This window comes from Aquarana catesbeiana, linkage group LG07 (assembly GCF_042186555.1).
Source record: "Aquarana catesbeiana isolate 2022-GZ linkage group LG07, ASM4218655v1, whole genome shotgun sequence".
Taxonomy (NCBI): domain Eukaryota; kingdom Metazoa; phylum Chordata; class Amphibia; order Anura; family Ranidae; genus Aquarana; species Aquarana catesbeiana.
This window is the reverse complement of record NC_133330.1, coordinates 312,152,312-312,179,187: the sequence shown is the minus strand read 5'-3', so window position 1 is coordinate 312,179,187 and position 26,876 is coordinate 312,152,312. Positions and strand designations below refer to the sequence as shown.

The following is a 26,876-nucleotide window of genomic DNA, read 5'->3' as shown; positions in this document are numbered from 1 at the left end:
AGAGAGCATTATAGTTCTGCTATCTTGTTTTATGCTACCCAAAGTCTATGAATCAAATTAAAAATACACTGCTCCAAAAAAATGTAAGGGACACTTTGAAAACACATCTGATCTCAATGTGGAAAAATATCATGCTGGATATCTATACTGATTTGGATTGGGTAATGTGTTAGGAACGATAGGATGCCACATCGTTTGATGGAAATAAAAATTATCAACCTACAGAGGGCTGAATTCAAAGACACCCCGAAAATCATAGTGAAAAAATGATGCAGCAGGCTAGTCCATTCTGCTGAAATTTCATTGCAGCAACTCAAAATGGTCCTCAGTAGTTTGTATAGCCCCCACGTGCTTGTATGCATGCCTGACAACATCAGGACATGCTCCTAATGAGACGACAGATGGTGTCCTGGGTATTTCCTCCCAGATCTGGACCAGGGCATCACTGAGCTCCTGAACAGACTGAGGTGCAACTTGGCTGGCAGCGTCAGATGGACTGAAATATAATGTCCCAGAGGTGTTCTATTGGATTTAGGTCAGGAGAGCATGGGGGCCATTCAGTGGTATCAATTCGCCACATGAAGCCGGGCATTGTTGTGCACCAGGAGGAACCCAGGACCCACTGCACCAGCATAGTAGGCATCCCAATACTTAATGGCGGTCAGGGCACCATTGTCTAGCCTGTAGAGGTCTGTGCATCCCTCCATGGATATGCCTCCCCAGACCATCTCATCTGTGAAAAGCACTTCTGTTGTTCAATGGCAAATGCCAATCAAGCTCCACGGTGCCCGGCAGTGAGCACAGGTTCTACTAGAGGACGTTGAGCCCTCAGGCCACCCTCATAAAGTCTGTTTCTGATTGTTTGGTCAGAGACATTCACACCAGTGGCCTGCTGGAGGTAATTTTGAAGAGCTCTGGCAGTGCTCATTCTGTTCCTCCTTGCACAAAGGAGCAGATACCTGTCCTGTTGATGGGTTAAGGACCTTCTATCCACCTGTCCAGCTCTCCTAGAGTAACTGCCTGTCTCCTGGAATCTCCTCCATGCTCTCGAGACTGTGCTGGGAAACACAGCAATCCTTCTGGCAATGGCATGTATTGATGTGCCATCCTGGAGGAGTTGGACTGCCTGTGCAACCTCTATAGGGTCCAGCTATCGCCTCATTCTGCCAGTAGTGACACTGACCCTAGCCAAATGCAAGACTAGTAAAAAACAGTCAGAAAAGATGAGTAGGGAAAAAATGTCAATGGCCTCCACCTGTAAAACCATTCCTGTTTTGGAGGTTGTCTCGTTGTTGCCTATCTAGTGCACCTGTTGTTATATTCATTAACACCAAAGCAGCTGAAACTGATTAGTCATCCCCTCTGCTCTTAACTGACCAGATCAATATCCCAGGAGTTTAATTGACTTGATGCTATAAGCTTGATTAAAATGGGTTCCTTTATTTATTTTTTTAGCAGTGTAGGTAAGTACACAGACCTTTCTTTTACAGGATGGGCAGGGGAAAGGAATATTTTTAAGGACAGTGTTAGGCTTTTCCTCTACATTAAGTAAAATACAATCAGAATTATTATTATTCAGGAATTATATAGAGTCAACAGCTTGCACAGTGCTTTAAAGGTTAAAAGGAAACAGTGCAGTTACAACACAGTTCAATACAAAAGAAATAGGAGGGCCCCGCTCATGGAGCTTACAATCTAAAGGGAGGAGATCTCATCAAGGATGTGCAAATGCTTTTCACATTTGCCCAGCAAATCTTTTTAAAAAAATGAACTCCTATGTGTGTTCCCAAATGTCTTTTTCCTTTTTTTTTTAAATTTCTTCTATGTCACCTATGTTTTGAAGACACATAAAAATGAATGTATAAGGTTCCCATACAAGTCTTCCAGTAGTGACTCTTGTCTGGGAATTTTGCCTACATTTAAATGGACTGCAATGTGAACGAGCCCCAAAATGAAAACACACAAAAAATACAAATTTGTAACTTCTTACCTCCTGCATAATATATGCATTCTGAGTCTTTTTGATAGTAAGCTGAAGAATATTCAGAATACCTCTAAGCAGATTGACTGTAGTCTTTGACAGGCCTTTTGGTATGTACAGCTCTCCAACTTGACCGCGGGTGTAGTCAAAACTGATTGGTACGGCAAGATCTTTCTCTAATAAGTTAGTGAAGTTGGGGGAACTTGTAAACGTATCGGTTTTCTGGATGCCATTAAATTCTAGCACCTCTATGTCATGAATCTAGAAGGAAAAAACAAATACATATAAATGGTTAATCCAAAGCCCAATTGAAGCTACAGTAATAGATAATAGATAGGGTTTGTGTTAACAGCCTTAATTTTTATATTCTTAGACTGCCCAGTGGCAGTACTCTTATAGGGCGTACACACGGTCGGACTTTGTTCGGACATTCCGACAACAAAATCTTAGGATTTTTTCCGACGGATGTTGGCTCAAGCTTGTCTTGCATACACACGGTCACACAAAGTTGTCGGAAAATCAGATCGTTCTAAACGCGGTGACCTAAAACACGTACGTCGGGACTATAAACGGCGCAGTGGCCAATAGCTTTCATCTCTTTATTTATTCTGAGCATGCGTGGTACTTTGTCCGTCGGATTTGTGTACACACGATCGGAATTTCCGACAACGGATTTTGTTGTCGGAAAATTTTATCTCCTGCTCTCCAACTTTGTGTGTCGGAAAATCCGATGGAAAATGTCCGATGGAGCCCACACACGGTCGGAATTTCCGACAACACGCTCCGATCGGACATTTTCCATCGGAAAATCCGACCGTGTGTACGGGCTATAAGTATTATAACAGACCCGGTCAGCCATCCCCCTTTCCCTTCTCTGTATTAATACAAGTCTATGCTGGGAAGCTTGTGCTGAGGGGTGTGACTGTTATTTAGCTCTGCCAGCATCGAGCCCTGGAGTGTGAGGACTGAAAAGTGCAGTTCATTGAGAGAAAAAGGTATTTCATTGTATTTTTTAGCAAATCACACATCGAACAATACAGTACAGCACATTGGTATAGGCAGAGGTGTAGCTTGAAGCTTGTCGGTCCTGATGCAAAAGTTGACCTGGGCCCCCCACTACTTCCAACGTGTGTGCAGATACATCCACCACACGCCAAGATACTCAAAGTGGCTTAAGAGTTTTGAGTTTCCAGAGTTCCTCTTTACATCGGAGGACAGGGATTACCGCTGGAGAATCAGAGGACAGGGATTACCGGATTACCGCTGGAGAATCAGAGGACAGGGATTACCGGATTACCGCTGGAGAATCAGAGGACAGAGACCCCTGACAGGTCACTTGGCAGAGCTCTTTTCCCATCCCAGCACTGTATACAGCTCCCCACACACACACACACACACACTACACAGGGCTGAAATCACATTCTTTTACACACAGTCTGTCACTCTTCACAGGGTGTATCTGGCTTTTATGTTGCCCTTCTGACCTGTGAAATTCTCTGGTTGGAACGGCAGTGTAGTTGCAGTAGGCAGATACTCCCTGTGCAGATCATGGCTAACTGGCTGTGTTGTAAAGGAATGTGATTTCAGCCCTGCGGAGGAGGAGCAGTATAGAGTGCTGTAATAGGAAAGGAGCTCAGCAGTCGGGCATAGCATGCAGGGTGGAGGGGTTGGTCAGGGGGCTTTGGGGGGGGGGGGCAACTTAGATCTGGGAGGGCAAAGCCATGTGACACAAAATCTGTAGCCTGCAGCCCTTCAGGAGCCTCCCGAGGAGGTGTTAAGGGATTTGTTTTAGCAATTTCTGAAGGTTTCTCTGTCAGTGTTGGCAGGTGTTGGGGGAAGGTCACCTCCTGGAGGTGTGTGTCTTTTCCCCAGTTGTCATGGAAGTGGGGTAAGTAGACATCCCCCGGGTGGGGGGGGGGTACAGAGAATCCCAGCTGGTGACAAGGAGACACTGAGCGGTGTCATACTTCACCAGTGACATTGGTCCCATCGTGGCTACAGGATGGCACTCTCCTCCTCTTGCCTCGCTGAGCTTGGTTACCATTCCATGTTGCCAGCACACAGCACAGACACTTCCCCATCCTGGGCTGTTCTCACCTTGTGCTCTCCATTCAGGAAATGGCTCACAGCTTCTCTCCAGCCAATGGGAACAGAGGGGTGTGGACTGTGGAAGGCAAAGTAGAAGCCCAGTACTGAAGTGTGGCTGTGGGGCCCTAGGGCAGATCTGAGCTGGATTTTCTAGAGGATATGATAATATGACAGGGAGGCTGCAGGGGCCCCTTGGAGCTAGGGGCAGGGTTGCGATTGTTACCCCTGCAACCCCTTATGCTACACCCATGGGTATAGGACTATAAAGAGATAAAAAAGCGTGAAATGTTTTACACTGGGGAGCAGAGCTCTAGGAGGTAAGGGTTGAAAGGACTGTTGGGCTGGCCATACATTATGCAAGTTTCTTTGCTTCAACCATGAGTTGAAAGGAAAGAAAATCATTAAATTCCCCGATTAACACAGTCAGTATTGATGGGAAAATCCCTCCCGATTGGCTGAAAGGACAGGTGATCCTATTGGATGCCACGCTTAGGAAGAGGAGAGAGATGCATGGGGGAAGCTGCCATGATCCACAGGAGGAGGAAGAAAGAAAGCTGGACATGCTGCCCGCCTGCCCGCTTCCTAGAAGGGGTAAGTGTGGGGCTTGATGTCCCGACCATCCTCCGGGGGTGGCTGTTTGCCGCCCGCTCTAAAGAAAAAGCCACCAGCCGCAATGGCTCCCTACATATAACTAAAAAGATCATTGCTGCCAATGGTTACTCAATCTTAGAAGCAGAAGTTGCTTATTGCTGATGGAACTCCTAGAAACCCCTGGAAGAACCCTAGGGTTCCACAGAACCCTGGTTGAGAAAGACTGATCTAGTACAAGTTGGACTGTATCTCCACGTGCAAAAAAAGTATGTGAGTTTTTTTAATTTATGTGATTGTGAAACCTGCCTCTTTAATCCTGGACTGCTTCTCAGTCCGCTAGGGCTAGGTGCTTGTTTAGCGTATTGACCCTCTGGCATACATTATATACAGTGCCTTAAAAAAAGTATTCATACCCCTTGAAATTTTGTCGTCATCCCAACCAAAATTTATTTTATTGGGATTTTATGTGATAGACCAACACAAAGTGTCACACAATTGTGAAGTGGAAGGAAAATGATACATTTTTTTCACAATGTTTTACACATAAAGATTGTGAAAAGTGTGGCGTACATTTGTATTCAGCCCCCCTGAGTCAATACTTTGTAGAACCTCCTTTCTCTGCAATTACAGCTGCAAGTCTTTTTGGGGATGTCTCTACCAGCTTTGCACATCTAGAGAGGGACATTTTTGCCCATTCTTCTTTGCAAAATAGCTCAAACTCTGTCAGATTGGATGGAGAGCGTCTGTGAACAACAATTTTCAAGTCTTGCCACAGATTCTCAATTGGATTTAGGTCTGGACTTTGAAGGGGCAATTCTAACACATAAATATGGTTTTGATCTAAACCATTCTATTGTAGCTCTGGCTGTATGTTTAGGGTTGTTGTCCTGCTGGAAGGTGAACCTCCGCCCCAGTCTCAAGTCTTTTGCAGACTCTAATGCCCTGTACACACGGTCGGATTCTCCAAGGGAAAAAGTGCGATCGAATTGTGTTGTTGGAAATTCCGATCGTGTGTGGGCTCCATCGGACTTTTTCCGTCGGAATTTCTGACACACAAAGTGAGAGCAGGCTATAAAATTTTCCGACAACAAAATGCGATTGGTTAAATTCCGATCGTGTGTACACAAATCCAACGCACAAAATGCCACGCATGCTCAGAATAAATTAAAAGACGAAAGCTATTGGCTACTGCCCCGTTTATAGTCCCCACGTACGTGTTTTAAGTCACCGCGTTCAGAACGATCGGATTTTCCGACAACTTTGTGCGACCGTGTGTATGCAAGACAAGTTTGAGCCAACACCGTCGGAAAAAATCCATGGATTTTGTTGTCGGAATGTCCAATCAATGTCCGATCGTGTGTACACGGCATAACAGGTTTTCTTCTAAGATTGCCTGTATTTGACTCCATCCATCTTCCCATCAATTCTGACTAGCTTCCCTGTCCCTGCTGAAGAAAAGCATCTCCACAACATGATTCTGCCACCACCATGTGGGGATGGTGTGTTCAGGGTGATGTACAGTGTTAGTTTTCTGCCACACATAGTGTTTTGCTTTTAGGCCAAAAAGTTAAATTTTGGTCTCATCTGACCAGAGCACCTTCTTCCACATGTTTGCTGTGTCCTCCACATGGCTTCTCGCAAACTGCAAACTGGACTTCTTATGGCTTTCTTTCAACAATGGCTTTCTTCTTGCCACACTTCGATAAAGGCCAGATTTGTGGAGTGCACGACTAATGCCGCGTACACACAATTTCCAACGGTAAATGTTGGATGTGAGCTTGTTGTCGGAAAGTCAGACCATCTGTATGCTCCATCGGACATTTGTTGTCGGACTTTCCGCCAACAAATACTGGCTAGCATGTTCTTAAATTTTCCGCCAACAAATGTGTGTTGTCGGACTTCCCGATCGTGTGTACACAAGTCCATCGGACAAAAGTCTAAAGTACAAACACGCATGCTCAGAATCAAGGACGAGCTGGAAGCGCTCGTAATGGAGAGATCACATGACTACTGAACTTCCTTTTTATCGGCTTGCCATACGTCTTGTACGTCACTACGTTCGTAATTGTTGGCCAACATTTGTGTGACCGTGTGTATGCAAGATAAGTTGGAGCCAACAACCTTCAAACAAAATTCCACGGTTTTGTTTCGGAAAGTCCGATCGTGTGTACGGGGCATTATAATTGTCCTGTGGACAAATTCTCCCACCTGAGCTGTGGATTTCTGCAACTCCTCCAGAGTTACAATGGGCCTCTTGGGCTTCTCTGATTAACGCTCTCCTTTCCTGTCAGTTTAGGTGGACGGCCATGTCTTGGTAGGTTTGCAGTTGTGCCATACTCTTTCCATTTTGGGATGATGGATTGAACAGTGCTCTGTGGAATGTTCAAAGCTTGGGATATTTTTTTATAACCTAACCCTGCTTTAAATTTCTGCACAACTTTGTCCCTGACTTGTCTGGTGTGTTCCTTGGCCTTCATGATGCTGTTTGTTCACTAAGGTTTTCTAACAAACCTATGAGGGCTTCACAGAACAGCTGTATTTATACTGAGATTAAAGCGAGGGTTCACCCACACCGCCAAAAAAAAAAAAAATATTAAAAGCCAGCAGCTACAAATACTGCAGCTGCTGACTTTTAATACATGGCCACTTACCTGTCCCGGGGTCCAGCGATGTCGGCAGGGGACGCCGAGAACCCGCTCGGTTCTCGGCAGCTGCCGCCGCCATCCTAGGTGAGGGAATCAGGAAGTGAAGCATTGCGGCTTCACTTCCCCGTTCCCTACTGCGCATGCGCGAGTCGCGCTGCGCGTCCCTAGTGGTCCCCGCTCTCTCCTGGGAGCTGTGTGTTCCCAGCAGACAGCGCGGTGGGGATGGGAAGAGGCATAGACTCCCATGGGAGTCTATGCGGGAAGTGGGTGCAAATACCTGTCTTAGACAGGTATCTGCACCCCCCTCCCCCCTAAAAGGTTCCAAATGTGACACCGGAGGGGGGGAGGGTTCCGAAAAGCGGAAGTTCCATTTTTGTGTGGAACTCCGCTTTAAATTACACACAGGTGGACTCTATTTACTAATTAGGTGGCTTCTGAAGGCAATTGGTTCCACTAGATTTTAGTTAGGGGTATCAGAGTAAAGGGGGCTGAATACAAATACACGACCCACTTTTCTCATATATTGATTTATAAAAAAAAATGAAAACCATTTATCATTTTCCTTCCACTTCACAATTATGTGCCACTTCATGGTCTATTACATAAAATCCTAATAAAATCCATTTACGTTTTGGGTTGTAACATGACAAAATGTGGAAAATTTCAAGGGATATGAATACTTTTTCAAGGCACTGTACGTATGGAATATTTCTCTTTTAGTTAGTGTCAACCCTGCCCATGTTTGGTTGACCAGGGTAGGGATAACCTCATGAGGAAATAAAATATACAAAATGTAAATCTTTAAATAATGTTTTACAAAAAATAAATAAATAAAGAATGTATTAATGGTAGTTGGGAAAATGTTAATGTGGGACTACCCAGGCCATAATGTAGAGGAAGGGGGACTGTTTTTGCTTGCTGGTATGGAAGCAGTAGTATACCAGTTATGACCAACAACTGATCCGACCAACTACAGTGGCCACATTCCTCTGCAGCCTCCTGCAAATAACACCATTAATTTCAGTTGTGAGTTTTTAAAATTCCTGGCCATGTTTTCTTGCCCTGGTAAGAAATAGCCTTACAATGAAAAACAAAAAAAAATGTAAATAATAGAAATTGTAAAAATAAATGATGGCGAGTGGGAATATGTTACCATGGGACCACCCGGGCCAGGAGCTTTGGCCAAATATGGAAGGAGTTGCAGTGAATGTTTGTTTTTTACTGATCTCATTTACTCGGCCATGCAATATGTGTACTCTAGGCTAAACACCAAAAGGATTTTGTCACTAATTCCTGCCTTGTTGCAGGTTGTCATTTTAGTTCTCTCCTCAAAAAAGTCAAATAGTTGCTAGATAAAAAAAGTCCTAGATATTGAGCCAACGGCGTGGTGAAAACGTTCTAGAACCTCTCCATGGGCCAAAATCAGATGGAGGAGCAAGAGGTGAAGGAGAAAGGGGATGAGGAGTACAGGGAGGAAAAGGGTGGAAGAATGGGAGGGGGAGGAAGAATGTGAAAGAAGGGGAGGAGAGATAGGAGGAAGTAGATGAGGAGGAGGAGGAAGAAGAGATGAAGGATTAAGGGGAGTAGAAGTAGAGGGTGGTGAAGGCGGAAGGGGAGGAAGAGTAGAAGTGGGAGGACATGAAGGAAGGGGGAATCAAGGAAGAGGCCAATGAGGAGGAAGGGATACAGTCAATCGCGCATTCATCATCAGTCATGACATGTGATGGCATTACCAGTTCAGCAGTGTGCCCAACCTGCATTCTTCCCAGCTGCCAGAAGATTGACCCAGTGTGCCATGAAGAATGTGTAGCATCCCTTCCATTGCTTACTAGACCACTTGTCCGTGGTCATGTGTACCTAGCTGCTGACAGCATAGTCCAGCAACAAAGACACACTACGTGCCCTGCTGGAGGCAGTCATGGTCTTCCAGGCAAAATAGTCAGGGCTGAGTACCTGCCACTGTGGTGTAGCACAGGCCATAATCTTGAAGAAGGAGGGTGATTCTATAAGCTGATATGAGAGTAACTACAAAGCCAACACCTGCCTAAGAACCCCACAGAGGATCCAGGATCAGGAGTCCCAAGGCATCGAGAGCAACCTTTTATTTTATGCACGGAGGAAGGGATTTCTCCACTTGTGCCTTAAGAAGGTTGCATGTTTCTACCCTCCATAGGGTGACCACAGCCTGAACAGAAGTCATTTTCTATTTTCTCCTGCTGTTAAACCCTTTGAGTTAATGGCCATGATTTGAGTCACCTACCACACTATAAGGGCAGTGGGCTCTCCAGCCTACCTATTTTGTTTTCCATTGGCTACACTTCCCTAAGCTGTCCTTGGGCTGATACCAAATCCTTTGCGGTTGAATCCCTGTGACCCTCGTGGACCACCAAATCCTAGATCTCTCCCGGGTATATAATCAATTTACTTTCATGGAAATTCTTTTACTTTCTTTGCTCTGAAAACTTCCTGAAATGCTCATATAGGTATCAATAAAAATTGCAAAACATTATTTTAAGCAAACATTTAATGAAAAGTAAGCTAATCTAAGCTGTATGTGATATGTTCATAGTGGCCCCTTTAAGTACAAAGCACACAAAAAAACCTGTGGAAATTGCTTTATATCCAACTTGAGGTTGAAATGTATTCCCTGAGAAGAAATTTTCTTCGAGAAATCTGGAAGTGCTTTCCACCTAGTAAAGTTTGATACACATCGCCATATATCATGCTGTACCCTTGGGCACCAGGAAAAAAAACTACACTGCTCAATAATTGGAACAGTAGAACATGTACGTCCCATAGATGGGAAGCAGCCGAGCGCTGCACTCTACTATTAAAACTCGCTGCCAATGAAAGTGCAGTCATTCCATCTTAATACTTTACACATTTCCATTCAATGAGGTTTGTGGGAATTCTGAAGACATTTGTATCAGTCTTTGTATTCTTGAACCGATCTTAAACGAATGTGCCTGTGACAATTACACAAAGGACCTTTTCTTTGCACGTGTTTTTCTGTCATTGGGTCGACATGTGTTTCTTATTGACAACAATGGCGTGCCGACAAGTGGATGCTGGCTTCATACAGCACAATATGGTGCAGTGGTTTTTGTATGTAGCTCCTGTGTCCCACATTTCAAAATAACGGCATGGTCTGTTTCAGTTTTCTTTTAACCTGGGTCATTTGTGGGTAAGGTATGTAGGCTCAGTCAGGATGCTAGGGAAGGAAATGATTGCCCTGCCTAAGCAAAGGTTGCCATGTCACAGTAGTCCTGCCCACTGGGGTATCCCTGGGGGTAAGAAAACTTTACTGATCTCTAGTGATGGCTCATAGATTGTACACTTTGTCTATAGTAGTAGCAAGGACCTTCAACAAAGTTGGTATACAGACATGTGCCAGGACTAGAACCAGATCATCCACAAAGCAACCTAGGCAGGAGCCAAGGCCTGGCGGATGTCCAGTGCTCCACTTACAACCTTCATTCTCTTACCGTAAACCAGAAACAATTGGTCAAAGCAGTAAACCTGTTATGTTAAAAGGGAGGGTACATGTGTATACTTATAGGCAGTTGATGTTTGATGGTATATGCAATGCCAGTACGGGCAATGCAAATGGGTGACTTCTCTGTGCGTATTGCAATCCTCAAAAGTGTCAACTGATGGAATGAACTGGGGAGGTTTAGGAAGTAAAAATGCTATCTATCTTGCCTAGGGTCCCATTTTCCTTTATCCATCCCTCATCATGGCAATGATGGGCACATAACTGGGATTGTTTAAAAAAATACAAAAATCTATCTATCTATCTATCTATCTATCTATCTATCTATCTATCTATCTATCTATCTATCTATCTATCTATCTATCTATCTATCTATCTATCTATCTATCTATCTATTATGGTTTGCACTTTTGTAATGTACATTCCAGTTTAACCTTGAGACTCAGAGCAGAAGCTTCCTGCTCAGTACCTAAAGCAATAAAAGCACCTTATTCACCTCTGTATCTGTAACCATTGTGGAGAAATTCATCTTCAAAGCCAAAATCCTAAATCTCAGCTTCTTATCTCGTTATTTTCCATAGCAGCAGAAAGGTAGCAGTCTGACTGCTACTTGTAAGCTGTTAGAAATGGTCTGAAACCTGAACTAATGCCGCGTACACACGAGCGGACATTACGGCGGACTTTGCCCGGCGGACTGGATTTCGTCGGACAATTCGATGTGTGTGGGCTCCAGCGGACTTTGTTTTCTCAAAAGTTGGACGGACTTAGATTTGAAACTTGTTTAAAATTTATCCGTTGAAATCGAGTCCGGTCGAAAAGTCCGCCGTCTGTATGCTAGTTCGACGGACAAAAAGCCATGCTAGGGCAGCTATTGGCTACTGGCTATGAACTTCCTTGTTTTAGTCCGGTCGTACGTCATCACGTACGAATTCGACGGACTTTGGTGGATTGTGTGTAGGCAAGTCCGTTCATTCAGAAAGTCCGTCGGAAAGTACATCGAAAAGTCCGCCGGGCAAAGTCCGCCGTAATGTCCGCTCGTGTGTACGCGGCATAAGAGTCATTGTTTAGAGTTTGAGGCCTTAATATCCTACAATACATGAAGTTACAGAGGTTGGTAATGGCTTTTTTAAAACTCTTTTGCAAGCTGAACATGCTACCATGCATGCTTCAAAATGAAATTTAAATTTTGCAGATGGAAGAATATCATGTCAAGTTTTATGTCATTATAATTGTTATTGAATTAGAACTAAAGGCATTTTTGTTTCCATTTTGGATAGAGTAAGGAAGGGTTATAGCCTATGCCAGTTCCTGTTGAAATTTCTAAATTGGGGATTTTCTTGCACTGTTTTACTGAAAATGGTAAACAGGACAAATAGAGAGGGGGAATCTCCCTAACGGGGACATAGACAGCAATAAAAACTGACAGGTATTCTGATGCCTCTCCACTCTATCCAAAACAAAATAAAAAGTTTTGCCTTTAGTTATACTAAGTGATATTAAACCTACAAATTAATTAAAAAAATAAAAATAAACATGTTATATTAACCTGCTCTTTGCAATGGTTTTGCATAGAGCAGCCTCGATCCTCCTCTTCTCGGGTCCCCTGCCGGTGATCTGGGCTCCTCCCCCCGGCCTCCAAGTGCACCCATTGAAGCAGCTTGCTACGGGGGTACATGAGTGTGCTCACTCCCGAGCTGCAAGAGAATGGCTCAATCCTTCCCCTCCCACTCCCTTCTCCCTGCCTGTGATTGACAGTAGCGCGAACCAATGGCTCCCGCTGCTGTGTCTCAGTCAATGAGGAGGCAGATACCCCAGAGAGCAATGGCTCTCATGCACATCGTTAAATTGTGATTGGGCTTGGGTAAGTATTGGGTGGGGGGCCTGAAAGCTGCATGCAGAAGGTTTTTTTTTTTTTTTTTACCTTCATGCATAAAATGCAAGGTGAAAAACCTTCTGCCTTTAGAACCACTTTAAAGGCATAGTTCACCTTTACCTTTATCTAGAGGAAAAGAGATTTCATCTCCAAATACAGAAAGGTTTCTTCACAGTAAGAGCTGTGAAAATGTGGAATAGACTCCCTCCAGAGGTGGTTCTGGCCAGCTCAGTAGATTGCTTTAAGAAAGGCCTGGATTCTTTCCTAAATGTACATAAAATAATATATGGATACTAACATTTATAGGTAAAGTTGATCCAGGGAAAATCCGATTGCCTCTCGGAGGATCAGGAAAGATTTTTTTCCCCTGCTGTAGCTAATTGGATCATGCTTTTCTGGGTTTTTTTCGCCTTCCTCTGGATCAACTGTGGGTATAGGTTTGGGTATATGGGATTGTATGCTTTTTTTTTTTTTTAATGGTTGAACTAGATGGACTTGTGTCTTTTTGTGTCTTTTTTCAACCTGACTAACTATGTAACAGTACACAGAACATGGAAATGTAATAGTTTTAGTAAATATAAACTGCTAAATACCTTTTCTCATCAGCAGTTAGAACAGTCTTGTGACTTCTATGAGTGTCTGGTTAAAGCTTGTAGGAGGAGTTTTCACATTGCTCTCTCTGTTCTATAAGACTGCAGGACCCCTGACCCTCTCTCTGGACAGTGCTGATTGGCCATGTGCTGTTCACATGCACTCCACCCCAAAAAAAAAAAAAAATCTCTAGCAATGCACACCAAACTGAGCATGTGCAGCTTGCCCCCTACCCTCTGTACTATGCAGAGATGAGTTGGTGACTGTGGAAGAATGTGAGGATCAGAGAAGACAGGATCAAACAGCCTTTTTACACAATGCAGAGGATTAACCCCTTCAGGTTCCACAGTGAGAATAACAAGCATGCTTTACTGCATATACAGACTGATTTTACTGTTGTGGGTTTACTAACACTTTAAGCATAAAGCTGATTAAGCCCCATGGGTGGGGCGAAACATGTCAGCGGAGTGTATTTAGGAGGAGCTTAGGCTGATTCCATATCTTCACCTGTCTGTATAGTGGCTGGGCATCAGTGTGCGCCGTTTCCATCTTCGTAAATCTAATTTGCTTCTGCTAGCTTGGATAAGCTTATTTGATCTCCGGCACCTGTTTTGTGCTTTGGACTGCAGGGGGAGGCTTGTAGTGCAAAAGTTCTTTGCAGCTGGGAGTCTCTTAGCAATGTCCTAGCAGGCAGGGATATGCTCTCTGGGAGTTTTTCAGTAAGGCTTCAGGAGGTATGTACAATAAATGGCCTACATCTATAGCAAGAGCATTATTCAACTTTATTCAATGCTGCACAGCTTGTTTTTATCTAAAGACACCCCTCACCTGCACAGGCTGTTTTTTTTTTTTTTTGGTACATGTGAACTATGCCTTTAAATAAAATTTTTTGCATACAATTATACGTGCCATATGCCATTTTATTACTAAAACTGGCGTGTACCTTTAATATAATTATGCTATTGAATGGATTCTGAAAACGCACACCAGCACGGTATGTGTGCACGCTGACGGCTTATCAGTCTGGTCCTAGTCTGCAGCACCTGACAGCTGATGATTGAATAATAGATGATTAAATAATAGCCCAGTGTTCAGTTTCGCAGCAATCACATTGATCCAATAAAGGTTTGTTGTTCAGTTCAAATCATTTTCCTTTGTGTTCCCGAGCAGAAAGCAGAACAAATCCTTTAAGTCGGTGGCTGGTGGATATTATCTGGCATATGTTAGAAATTGCATCAAGAGCACTTCCTAAAATAATAGATGTAATTGCATCATGCTCAGCAAGCAAAGCAGAAAATTAAAGTTTTCTCTTCCCACATAGTTAAATACAATGAGAAACTTGTGTTCTTCTCTTACCTTCAGGAAGAGGATTCTGGGAGCATTGGTGCCGATCTGGGCCCTGCACTTCACCTTGATGCCGGACTTCGCAAAGACGTCTTGTGGCAGACCGGTCACCACTTGGCCCTCATAGGCATAGGTAAAAATCTTGTTGCTGGGAAACTCTAGCTCTAAAAAAGGATTTTTTTGAGACAACAGATTTAGAAAATTTGCTTCCCTTTTCATTGCGTATTTATAAATCAACACCTTGCCGCATTTATTCACCATTGAACGTGTATTTGAAGATTCGCTGTATTTATAAAACTCATTACCCACTGGGTAGTAGACATGTGCAATTCGTTTCGTTCCGAATTCGTGTTTTAGCGAATTTTGCTAAATTCGTTAATTCAGAAATATCCGAATTACCGAAAACCAGTTTAACACATTTTGCAGAATATTCGGAAATTTGAATTTTTCAAAAATTAATAAATTCGAACATTCGTAAATTCAGAAATTCGAAAAATCCGAAAACTCTAAAATCTGAAATAATAACTAACCAATAATAACTTAACTATTACTAACTATTAAATTATAGGTATTGGAATTTCCTTTCAAATTTGGCTGATAGTGAACGTAACGAATGCGAATTTATCCAAAGTTACAAATTATCCGAATGCCTTATCTAAATGAATGGAAGGTAATAAATTAAAAATAATAAATAACAATAATAATTATAAAAGCTTTTTGTTATTATTTTTATTTATTATTAATTTGTTCCGTTCCATTTGTTTAGATGCGGCATTCGTTATTTCGGATAATTTGTGATTGGATATATTTGTATTCGTTACATTCACTAACAGACAAATTTGAAAGGAAATTCCAATACCTATAATTTAATAGTTAGTTATTATTAGTTAGTTAGTTATCATTTAGAATTTTCGAATTTCCGTTCTTTTGAATTTTTGGATTTTCTTTCTTATTTTAGAATTTTTGGATTTTTGAACTTAAGAATTTACAAATTTTAGAATTTACGAATCTTCAAATTTTAGAATTTGCGAATTGCGACCATAACGAATGACCCGAAAAAAACAAAAAAACAAAAAAACAAAACAAAACATTTTTTGGCAGTGCACATGTCTACTGGGTGGTATGGAACGCTTTATCCACTAACATCCGCATGGAAGAAAACCATTGGGCCTTCAGAAAAAAACTACAGACCCATCTCTTCTAAGAAGCAGGACAACACAGGATGGAGCAAGCGCCTTGAGGCGATTCAGTTTGTTTGCATTTGTAGTGCTATAGAAATCATTCATTCATTCATTCGTCACCTGCATCTTTGCCAGCAGTTTCTGTAACCAGTGTGGTTAGCGGGCATTTGCCCATTTAGATTCTTTAAGACACTGCATATAGACATCCTTTATTCAACCCAGCTTTCTGGTACTTGTGGTGCCACTGGAAGTTAGTTCACTTGCTCTAACAAACACTGTATGCATCAGTGTTGCCAACCACCCGTAAAAACACTACACTTTTCTCGTCCTGATTTGCTCGGCTTGGAACTGCGCATGCGCAGTTCCCAGAGATGCCTGAGTCAATCCTAACACATCAATTGCTTTCGCTCGGCGGCAGTGCCGGTGGGCGGCAGGTCCGGCAGAGCAGGCTGTGCGGAGTAAAGTTGTCACCGCCACACTGAGCCAGCTCAGGAGATGAGCCGAAGTTGAAGGTGCCTGCCGCTGTTGTGAGTGGGAGCGAGATTGGGTGTCTGTGCTGCTGCACACTGTGAGTGCGCCTCTGCAGGGTGCAGTTTTATGGTCATGTGTTCTAATTTATGGGGAGCATTTATTTAGGTTTTACACTCCTTGTAGAATGCCATCTGCTGACTCCATCTATGGCTCTCTGGAGTCTGGTAAGAAATGAAAGGAAGCATAGGCGTGCGTACAGGGTGTGCCAGGTGTGCCCAGGCACACCCTAATCACCCTGTGCAGAACAGATTCCCCCTACAGACACTGCCAGCTTCCCTCTTCTCCTATCCCCCCAGCTGTTGCTGCAGAATGTTGTAGGGTGAGTGCGTGAAGGGCCAGTAAATATTTAATTTACCACCCCGTCCCTTTGTAAATGAACATCGTGAGTGATTGGCAGCGTGTGTTTGAGCTTTGGGGTGCACACCCTAATTCCATAGGCTGCGCACACCTATGAAAGGAAGGTACTGGTATGGGATTGGTAGATTGGGAGGGTCCCTGGTTTTACTGCATAGAAAACAGTTACCGAAGACCCACTTCTGGTTTTGTAATTTGTTTTTCATGAAATTGTTTCTAATGCCGCGTACACACGATCGGAAATTCCTCAACCAAAAGTCCGATGAGAGCTTTTGGTCGGAAAATGCGACAGTGTGTATGCTCCATCGGACTTTTGCTGGCGGAATTTCGGCCAGCAAAAGATTGAGAGCATGTTCACAATTTTTCGGTCGGAAAAAGTTCCAATCGGGAATTCCGATCATCTGTACAAATTCCGACGTGCAAAATTCCTATGCATGCTCGGAAACAATTCGACGCATGCATTGAACTTCATTTTCTCGGCTCGTCGTAGTGTTGTACGACACTGAGTTCTTGACGGTCGAAAGTTCAGAGAACTTTTGTGTATGCAAGGCAAGCTTGAACGGAATTCCGTCGGAAAAAACATCCAATTTTTTTCCGACGGAACGTCTGCTCGTGTGTACGCAGCATTACTGTGTTTTTCTGCCACTGTGTAATTTCCTCTGTGAGCTTTCCAACCTCTACTTTTCCTCTCACTTAGAACGCTGGTTGCGGTCATGTACACTGCTTAATGTAGACTACAAATCCCATAGTCCATCTTGTGAGTGAGCAAGAGAGGGTGGCTACATTCCTACATACAGTGGGACCCTGGGCTGTCTTTAATGCAGGGCAAAAGGTGGCCCCCGGGCCAAGTCATTGTTGTGGGGCCCAAAGCAGCTGCCCCTTGAGCCCCCCAGTGCCCGCAAATAGTTGATAAGTGGATTCGGGGAGGCACAAGAAAATGTTTGCCCAGGGTCCAATCAATATAAAAGATGGCCCTGGTGGGACCATGGAGAAATGTAAGCCCGGAGCGGAGAAGGAATGAAATAGACAGAGGGCATACATGACTGAGTGGAAGGAGAACCAGGCAGAAGAGGTTAACCATATTAAGTGGTGTGGTCCGTACTGACATTTACCTGATTGGTGAAGTAGATGAGGTGATTGGGAGGGGTAGGAGAGTATAGTGCCAGGGATGAGTGGTTGAGGTGTACATGCAGAGAAGAAATCATCAAAAGAATGTCCTTCACTCCCACCCTATTTTTAGGGTAGTAGTGTGATACTTCTTTTGTTGTTCTTTGGTGGTTTGGGGGGCTTTGACGAGGTTTCAAACCTGGTGTTATTGGTAAAACGGCTTGGGGCCATCTTAGATATGGTGTCCTCTAGTTAGTACGGTTCAATCCAGAGTGACCAGGTAGTGGTAAGATGATTGGGTGTCTGAGGTTAGCTGGGTTAGTCCCCGGGCCAGTGTTTGAAGGCGGGGGTCATAACTTAGCTGACTGGTGCCGCAAACATGAAGTTTTAGTTATATGGTACCATCAAGGACCTGCAAGCGTTGTTATCTAGTTTGATATGTCTATTGTTATGATTTGTTATTTATAAGCTTATGTTTAACCTCTTTTAAGCTCTGGATGGTTTACCCCCCTTCATGACCAGGCACTGCGTTACTTTAACTGACAATTACGCAGTCGCGTGACATTGTACCCAAATAAAATGTATGTCCTCTTTTTCCCACAAATAGAGCTTTCTTTTGTTATTTTGCACTATAAACGAAAAAACACTGCCAATTTGAAAAAAAAAACAAAAAACAATATTTCTTACTTTGTGCTATAAAACACATCCTATAAAAAAGTTTTTTTTAAATCAAATGTCTTCATCAGTTTAGGCCAATATGCATTCTGCTACATGTTTTTGGTAAAAGAATAGAATAGAAAAAAAGAAAAGAATAGAATAGAATATATATATATATATATATATATATATATATATATATATATATATAATATATAACCTTCTTCCAAAATTCGAATTTCGCATACAATAAATTCAAATTTGAATGGAATTGAAAAGAATAGAATAGAAAAGCATAGAATAGAAAATAAAAGATTAAAATACAATTTTTAAAACAATAGAATAGAACAGAATAGAAAGAATATAACCATTTTCCAAAATTGAATAAAATTTGAATAGAATAGAAAAGAATAGAATTGACTAGAATAGAAAACAATAAAAAAAACAATAGAATAGAATAGAAAGAATATAAACATCTCCCGAAATTCAAATTTTGAAAATAATAAATTTGAATTCAAATAGAATAGAATAGAATAGAATAGATCGGAAAAAAATAGAACAGAAAATAAAATAATAGAATAGAAAAGAATAGAAAGAATATAACCATTTTCCAAAATTTGAATTTCAAATAGAATACATTAGAATAGAATAGAAAATAATAGAATAGAATAGAAAAGAACAGAAAATAAAACAAACGAATGTAATAGAAAAAAAAAAATAGAAAAAAATGGAATAGAGAGAATATAACCATTTTCCAAAATTCAGATTTCAAATGGAATTCGATTCAAATTCTAAATCGATTCAGAATTCAAATTGATTCAAATTTTCCAGGTTCGGTCGAATTGCGTTCAATTTGACCGAATTCAGAAAATTCAAATCGAGTTGAACCCGAATAAATGAAACAAATTCGAATTGGGCTAATTTAACCAAACGAATTTGTGCAAATAACAAATCAAAACGAAACATTTTTTTTTCATTCTGCATATTTCTACTAGCCCACACTCCCCTTCCCCAGATGCATTCTTATCTTGATGCAGCATGCTGAGGCCAGCACATAGAAGACTTTAGGCACGGGATGTAGACAGGAGGCTGTGGTCTCCGGATCAAGGTAAGTATACACCTAGTCAGGGAGTTAGTTGGCCAGTTTATATCAATGAAGGGGGGGGGGGGAGTACCCAGACTTTTATTGCTGTCTGTGTTTCTACCAGGGAGATCTACTCTCTCTGTTTGTCCTGGTGGGGCTGAAAGTTATGGGAAAATCCAAAAATTTGGGCTGTCACAACAGGAATAGAGTGGAGCGGAAATCTTCCACTGGGAACACTTGTTTGAGAGGGGATTTATTTTTACCTTGCAAATCATTTCCTGGTGTGTCTACAAGACAGGAAGTGAAGATGTAAAAAAGAAAAAAAAAAAAAAGAGGTTTTACCCATTTAACCCCTTCAGCCCCAGAAGATTTTGCCCCCTTCCTGACCAGAGCACTTTTTGGGATTCAGCACTGTGTTGCCTTAACTGACAATTGCGCGGTCGTGCGACGTTGCACCCAAACAAATGCAATATTTTTTACTTTTTGCTATAATAAATATCCCCCAAAAATATAGAAAAAAAACACATTTTTTCCTCAGTTTAGGCCGATATGTATTCTTCTACATATTTTTGGTAAAAAAAAAAAAAAAAAAATTGCAATAAGCGTATATTGATTGGTTTGTGCAAAAGTTATAGCGTCTACAGAATAGGGGATAGTTTTATGGCATTTTTATTATTAATTTTATTTTTACTAGTAAAGGCAGCAATCTGCGATTTTTATCGGGACTGTGAGATTATGGCGGACACACCGGACACTTTTGACACTTTTGGGACCATTGTCATTTATACAGCGATCAGTGCTATAAAAATGCACTGATTACTGTAAAAATGTCACTGGCAGGGAAGGGGTTAACACTAGGGTGTGTTCTAATTGAAGGGGGGAGGGGACTGTGCAGGGGAGATGACAGATCGCTGTTCATACTCTGTATGAACAGACGATCTGTCTGTTCTCCCCTCAGAGAACCGGAAACTGTGTGTTTACACATACAGATCCCGGTTCTCCGTGCATCAGCAGCGAACGCGGGAGCCTGGCGGTGATCGTGATCGCCGGGCAGTCGCTTCGGCTCAGGGGGCGCGCAGCAGACGTGTGCACCCTAGTGGCCACAGGGCGAAGTTGACGTAACATAACGTTGTTTCGCCCAGCCGCGCCATTCTGCTGCAGTACAACTGTGGCGGCTGGTCGCCCCCCCCCCCCCTTTTTAAAGGAGAAATTATACAAAAAAAATTGTTAACCCCACAAGTGCTTTTTATTTTACCACTACTATTCCTTTATACTGGCTTTTAAAATTTACATATTCAGCAATTTAGAAATTGGATGAAAGGTTTAGTATGGGTAACACTTTTTGAGATATAAATAATGCATTTTATATACAACTATAGAGATCAGACCAAAATGAGGGACAAATGAGGAGGAAAGAGGGGCAGAGGGACATTGCTCCAAATCAGGGACAATCCCTCCAAATCAGGGACAGTCGGGAGCTATGTTATCCTAACCCTTATGCTAACTTCTAACACTAAAGTAACTCCAAAATTGCAGGTTTACCTTATTTTTAACAAAGGTGCAGGTTTACCTTATTAGTGCTAAATACTAATAGTCCTATATTAAGATCTATGAGGTTTGAAATTATAAACAATATTAAAATTACTCTAATTTATTATTAATATTATTATTACTTAATAGAAATCTATTCAATAAATAATATTGTAGTACAGTGGGCACACTTAATATACTTTTTCTATCTACATATTCATTGGAATTTTCATAGATTATCTCTGTGAGCACAAATATATGCCATCTGGACCAAAAGAAAATAGAAATGATAGCAAATACGGTATTATTGATAATGATAACATAAAAAATAGTCAACTGGAAAATGGAGAACATAAAAATAAATAAAAGAATATGATAATCATTAAAAGCAAATAAAAGAATATGGATGGATTCACTTACCATATTGGAGACCTTGACTTCCTAAAATAAATAAACAAACAAATACATGAATTGAGTAATAATAATAATAATAATAATAATAAATAAATAAACATTTACGCTAAGTCCAAAAAAAGTGTTTTTATGTTGCAGTTAGATTGTCTTACTTTAATGTAATAAACAGTTAAACTTACCAGCAGCCAGAGCTACACATAGGGCCAATATGATGGTCCACATAGCTACGAGTGGCTGAGGTCATTCTCTTCTGTTCACTTTTATATGGCAGGTCATCTGGGTCATGTACTTTTTTGGAAAGATAAGATAACGTGCCAGCATGATTCTGGACAACACACAGTTTTGGTTATTTATCTCTCGGATTTGGCTCTACTTTTTTGCTGTTCTGTGGTTGTTAAAAGGGAATTCATCTTAAAGCGGAGCTTGCAAAAAAAAAAAAAAAAAGCAAGGTCCTCTTGTTTTTTTATTCCCACCACCCTGAATAAAAAAAAACATGCGCCGTGCCTAGGCTTTCGGTCATGTGACCTGCACTAGGGAGAGCCAGGAGCAGCATTTTGTCCTTCTAGTCCACCGCTATTATGGAATAACCATGAAACAGGATGGGGTAGGCAAGCTCCCACACTTTAAGCAAGAGTTGAAGGTGTTGTCCATCAGAAAGGCCCAAATAGAGCAAGGTAGCCAGCTGATTGAACAAAAGAAAACTCCTTGATTCCCCCATTGACACATTCGATGTGGACGGGGGAATCCCGCCTGCTGTGGTATTGTATTCTGACAGCAGGGAGCCTTCCCGGCCATCAAAATACAACGATCGTACGATGGCACTGATTGTTCGAGAAAAACCCAGTGGGCTGGTTGTACACAGGTAAATCAATAGATCGACTTCTGTACAACCAGCCTGCCCATACATGGATCCAAATTTGGGCAGTCTCTGCTTAACTGGCCAAATTACGACTAATAATAGAAAATAAAAAAAGTCGTTTTTCTTTCTGTAAATCTGTAAACCTGCTTTTGTTATTTTTCTGGCTCAAACAGCAACTCCAAGCAAGTGCAATCACATGCTGAATTTCCAGCATTGTCCAATTAAATGATATAATTATGCTAATCATTTTAGGAAATTAATTGTCGACAATTTTCGGGAGGATTCAACCTAGGAATTTGGATGGGACTGCTGCCTTTTTTTTCCATATCATTCCATGTTGTATAGCTTCCTTCTCTATCTCTGGGACATATTGTAGTCAGGAGTGGACGGAGTCAGAAACTCATCTCACACATTCAAACATCTAGGCAGCAGGTATTCCCACAAAAGGAGTAAGATGAAGCCTGGAGAGCTATGCTTGTGCTTGGATGAGAAACAGAAGCTTTACCGGTATACATGCCATGTCCCATTAAGGCATTTCAAGGCACCAGCATGGCACCCATGCCATGGCACTACTTCCTGCTGGCTGGCTGCTATAACATTCTTCACCACTTCACTGGTTACCCATTGTAACGATGCTGGGCCACCTCTACTGCAAACTCCTCAGCATGAATAATCCTTTCATGGTGACCTTCCTGCAACTTCTTTTCATCCTGTGTTGTATAAGTCTCCTTTTTTTGTTATACACCTTAAATGCACCCCTTTGTATAAACTTCAGACTGGGCATTTGATACTTTTAACACTTTAACTTGAACTTCTTGCAAATTACAAAGTTGATGGGACACAGTCTCTCATAAAGTCCTTCCTAGCTGAGTTCTTCGTGGCTTAGGCTGGCCAAATCATGCTATGAGTAAGGATACGGCTGAAACACATTAGAATTTTTCATGTTGTAACCACTGGAAGTGCTGGGTTAAAATTGAATTATGAAGTGCTTTGAAATTTGGAATTTTTAGCCTGAGCTCCGACACTCAGCTCCCTATTCATTCCATTGCGAAGTAGAAATTGTGTGAGTCTCTTCACATGGCCAAATCATACCTTCTAGGTAAGAAGAGTCCTTTCATCAGAGTCCACATCCGATATCTGGTACCCCGACTGGGTACCCCAATAGCTCAGCACAGTTTTACATGAAGCATTGTTCCTTCCTCTCTATTCCCATGTGGAAGGGGAGACCCCGAGAGACTGCCTCTTCTTGTATTTTTAGCCCTCCACAAGGGGGCAGGGCTATGAACCCCCCAGGAGCGAGCAAAATTAACCCCTTGCTAACTCCCTGGACAGCCCGTTACACAAAATCTCACTTTATTACAATGCAAACCAAACCCATGAGGCAGTATACACCCCAACAGTAGGCACCTGCCTACAAGCATACTTCTTTAAGTTTTAGGCTGGACTTGGGCTATGCTGTGGTGTCTCATACCTTCACTTGTAATAGTTCCCATCGGTGGTTAGAATACTAGTCCCATTCCGGGTCCCACCAAGGGGTGACCCATTTCAATGCAACACTACATCTCTTTGTGTATGGTCCCTCTCCTTTGTATGACCAATCCCCCAATAAGAATCTTAGGGACCCACCCCCATTTGCTTAAATACCCCAGCTACGGGAACCTCAACAAGCCAAAATACAGACACACCACAGCAAATCAACCCCAACAATACCAGCAACACTTTATACATACAGTGCATTAATAATACAGCTGTCACCTACCTACAACACTGCAAAGGGAGAGGAAGCAGCAGTGACTGGTCTTTATTACGGATAGAAATAAACTTTTAAACTTAATTACAGAACTGATCCGAACAAAAATACGAGATTCAAGTAAGAACACAGATCCCTCTTGTATTTAAAGAGGATCTTCAGACTCCATAAAAAAAATGGCAGCTACAAATACTGTAGCTGCTGACTTTTAATAAAAGGAGACTTATCTGTCCAGAAATCCAGTGCTGTCCTCCCATGGGCCAGATCCTCCACGATCTTAGGGTCCCCATCACCGCCATGTTTAGTGTGGGTGTTTCCAGCTGTGATTCCTTACGGCTTCACAGCCAGCTTCCCACTGTGCATGCGCAAGGTGCCCTGCGCTTTGTGAATGGTCCCGCAGCCTTTTGGGACCTGTGACGTGTCCCAGAAGGTTGCTATTAGGGAGAACGTTCAATGGAATTGCCTAATGTATGTAAAATTACAAGCTTCATGATTTTAAGCTGAAGGTGCATGTATAGCTATCATTTGTTAATTCAAGATAAAGTGGAAACGTGTTAAAACCACAGACAGTTTATTTTTTCTGTATGTGTACCATTGGGGAAATTTCTGTTCACTTCCTGTCCTGAAGATGGAAGTTAGTGGAAATCCCCCAAAGTGAGAAAAATTCCCCTCTTAGACAGTTGTCTCCAGAACAGGTGTCCCCATTGGAAGATTTTCCCTCAGCTTTGGGAACAAATCTACAATTTTCATTTTTTTCCTCTGGGAAAATGGTCAACAGTAGAAATAGTGGGGAGAATCTCCCCAACGAGGACACAGACATCATTAAAAACTTGCCAGTGTCTAATCTAACCTTTCTCAACCAGGCTTCCATGGAACTCTAGAGTTCCTCCACAGATTGTTTGGGATTCCTTGAGTAGTGAACAAATCCTGCTTCTCAGATGTATCAGCCCTGTAAATCAGAGCTCAGACTAAGAGGGAGAAGCAGCACAAGGAACCAATTCGTTTGGTGCAGTGCAAAATGGTGCAATACTGATAGAAGGAGAGAGCAGAGTGATGGGCACACCAAAAGTATTGGGACGCCTGCCTTTACACGCACCTGAACTTTAATGGCATCCCAGTCTTAGTCCGTAGGGTTCAATATTGAGTTGGCCTACCATTTGCAGCTATAACAGCTTCAACTCTTCTGGGAAGGCTGTCCACAAGGTTTAGGAGTGTGTCTATGGGAATGTTGGACCATTCTTCCAGAAGTGCATTTGTGAGGTCAAGCACTGATGTGGACGAGAAGGCCTGGCTTGCAGTCTCCGCTCTAATTCATGCAAATGGTGTTCTTTTGGGTTGAGGTCAGGACTCTGCGCAGGTCAGTCAAGTTCCTCCACTCCAAACTCCCTAATCCATGTTTTTATGGACCTTGCTTTGTGCACTGGTGCGCAGTCATGTTGGAACAGAAAGGCACCATCCCCAAACTGTTCCCACAAAGTTGGGAGCATGAAATTGTCCAAAATGTCTTGGTATGCTGACGCCTTAAGAGTTCCCTTCACTGGAACTAAGGGGCCAAGCCCAACCCCTGAAAAACAACCCAATACCATAATCCCCCCTTCACCAAATGATTTGGACCAGTGCACAAAGCAAGGTCCATAAATACATGGGTGAGCGAGTTTGGGATGGAGAAAGTTGACCAACTTGGCCTGCACAGAGTCCTTACCTCAACCTGATAGAACACCTTTGGGATGAATTAGAGCAGAGACTGCGAGCCAGGCCTTCTCGTCCACATCAGTCCCTGACCTCTCAAATGTGCTTCTGGAGGAATGGTCAAACATTCCCATAAACACACTCCTAAACCTTGTGGACAGCCTTCCCAGAAGAGTTGAAGCTGTTAAGGCAGCAAAGGGTGGGCCAACTCAATATTGAACCCTACGGACTAAGACTGGGATGCCATTAAAGTTCAGGTGCGTGTAAAGGCAGGCGTCCCAATACTTTTGGTAATATGGCGTACAGTGCCTTGCAAAAGTATTCACCCCCCTTGGCTTTTTACCTATTTTGTTACATTACAGCCTTTAGTTCAATGTTTTTTTAACCTGAATTATATGTGATGGATCAGAACACAATAGTCTAAGCTGGTGAAGTAAAATTAGAAAAATATATACATAAAACTATTTTTCAGAAATAAAAAACTGATAATTGGCATGTGCGTATGTATTCACCCCCTTTGTTATGAAGCCCATAAAAAGCTCTGGTGCAACCAATTACCTTCAGAAGTCACATAATTAGTGAAATGATGTCCACCTGTGTGCAATCTAAGTGTCACATGATCTGTCATTACATATACACACCTTTTTGAAAGGCCCCAGAGACTGCAACACCTAAGCAAGAGGCACCACTAACCAAACACTGCCATGAAGACCAAGGAACTCTCCAAACAAGTAAGAAAAATATCCAAATCTTTGATGATCCCTAGGAGCACCATCAAATCTATCATAACCAAATGGAAAGAACATGGCACAACAGAAAACCTGCCAAGAGACGGCCGCACACCAAAACTCACGGACCGGGCAAGGAGGGTATTAATCAGAGAGGCAGCCCAGAGACCTAAGGTGACCCTGGAGGAGCTGCAGAGTTCCACAGCAGAGACTGGAGTATCTGTACATAGGACAACAATAAGCCGTACGCTCCATAGAGTTGGGCTTTATGGCAGAGTGGCCAGAAGAAAGCCATTACTTTCAGCAAAAAACAAAATGGCACGTTTTGAGTTTGTGAAAAGGCATGTGGGAGACTCCCAAAATGTATAGAGGAAGGTGCTCTGGTC

At 42.3% G+C, this 26,876-nt stretch overlaps 1 protein-coding gene across 3 annotated transcripts in view; it reads right to left on the bottom strand.

The window, feature by feature from the left end:
• LOC141103740 (vitellogenin-1-like) overlaps positions 1-21,696 on the bottom strand; it is a 232,430-nt gene extending 210,734 nt beyond the window's left edge. For all 3 annotated transcript variants that reach the window (XM_073593683.1, XM_073593682.1, XM_073593684.1), the window contains exons 1-4: positions 21,644-21,696; positions 21,471-21,491; positions 14,619-14,770; positions 1,991-2,242 (exon numbers count right to left, since the gene is read on the bottom strand). In XM_073593683.1, coding sequence (XP_073449784.1) covers positions 1,991-2,242; positions 14,619-14,770; positions 21,471-21,491; positions 21,644-21,686 — 468 coding nt within the window. In that variant the 5' untranslated portion in view covers positions 21,687-21,696. The remainder of the gene's footprint in view (positions 1-1,990; positions 2,243-14,618; positions 14,771-21,470; positions 21,492-21,643) is intronic.
• Between the last annotated feature and the right edge of the window lie 5,180 nt (positions 21,697-26,876).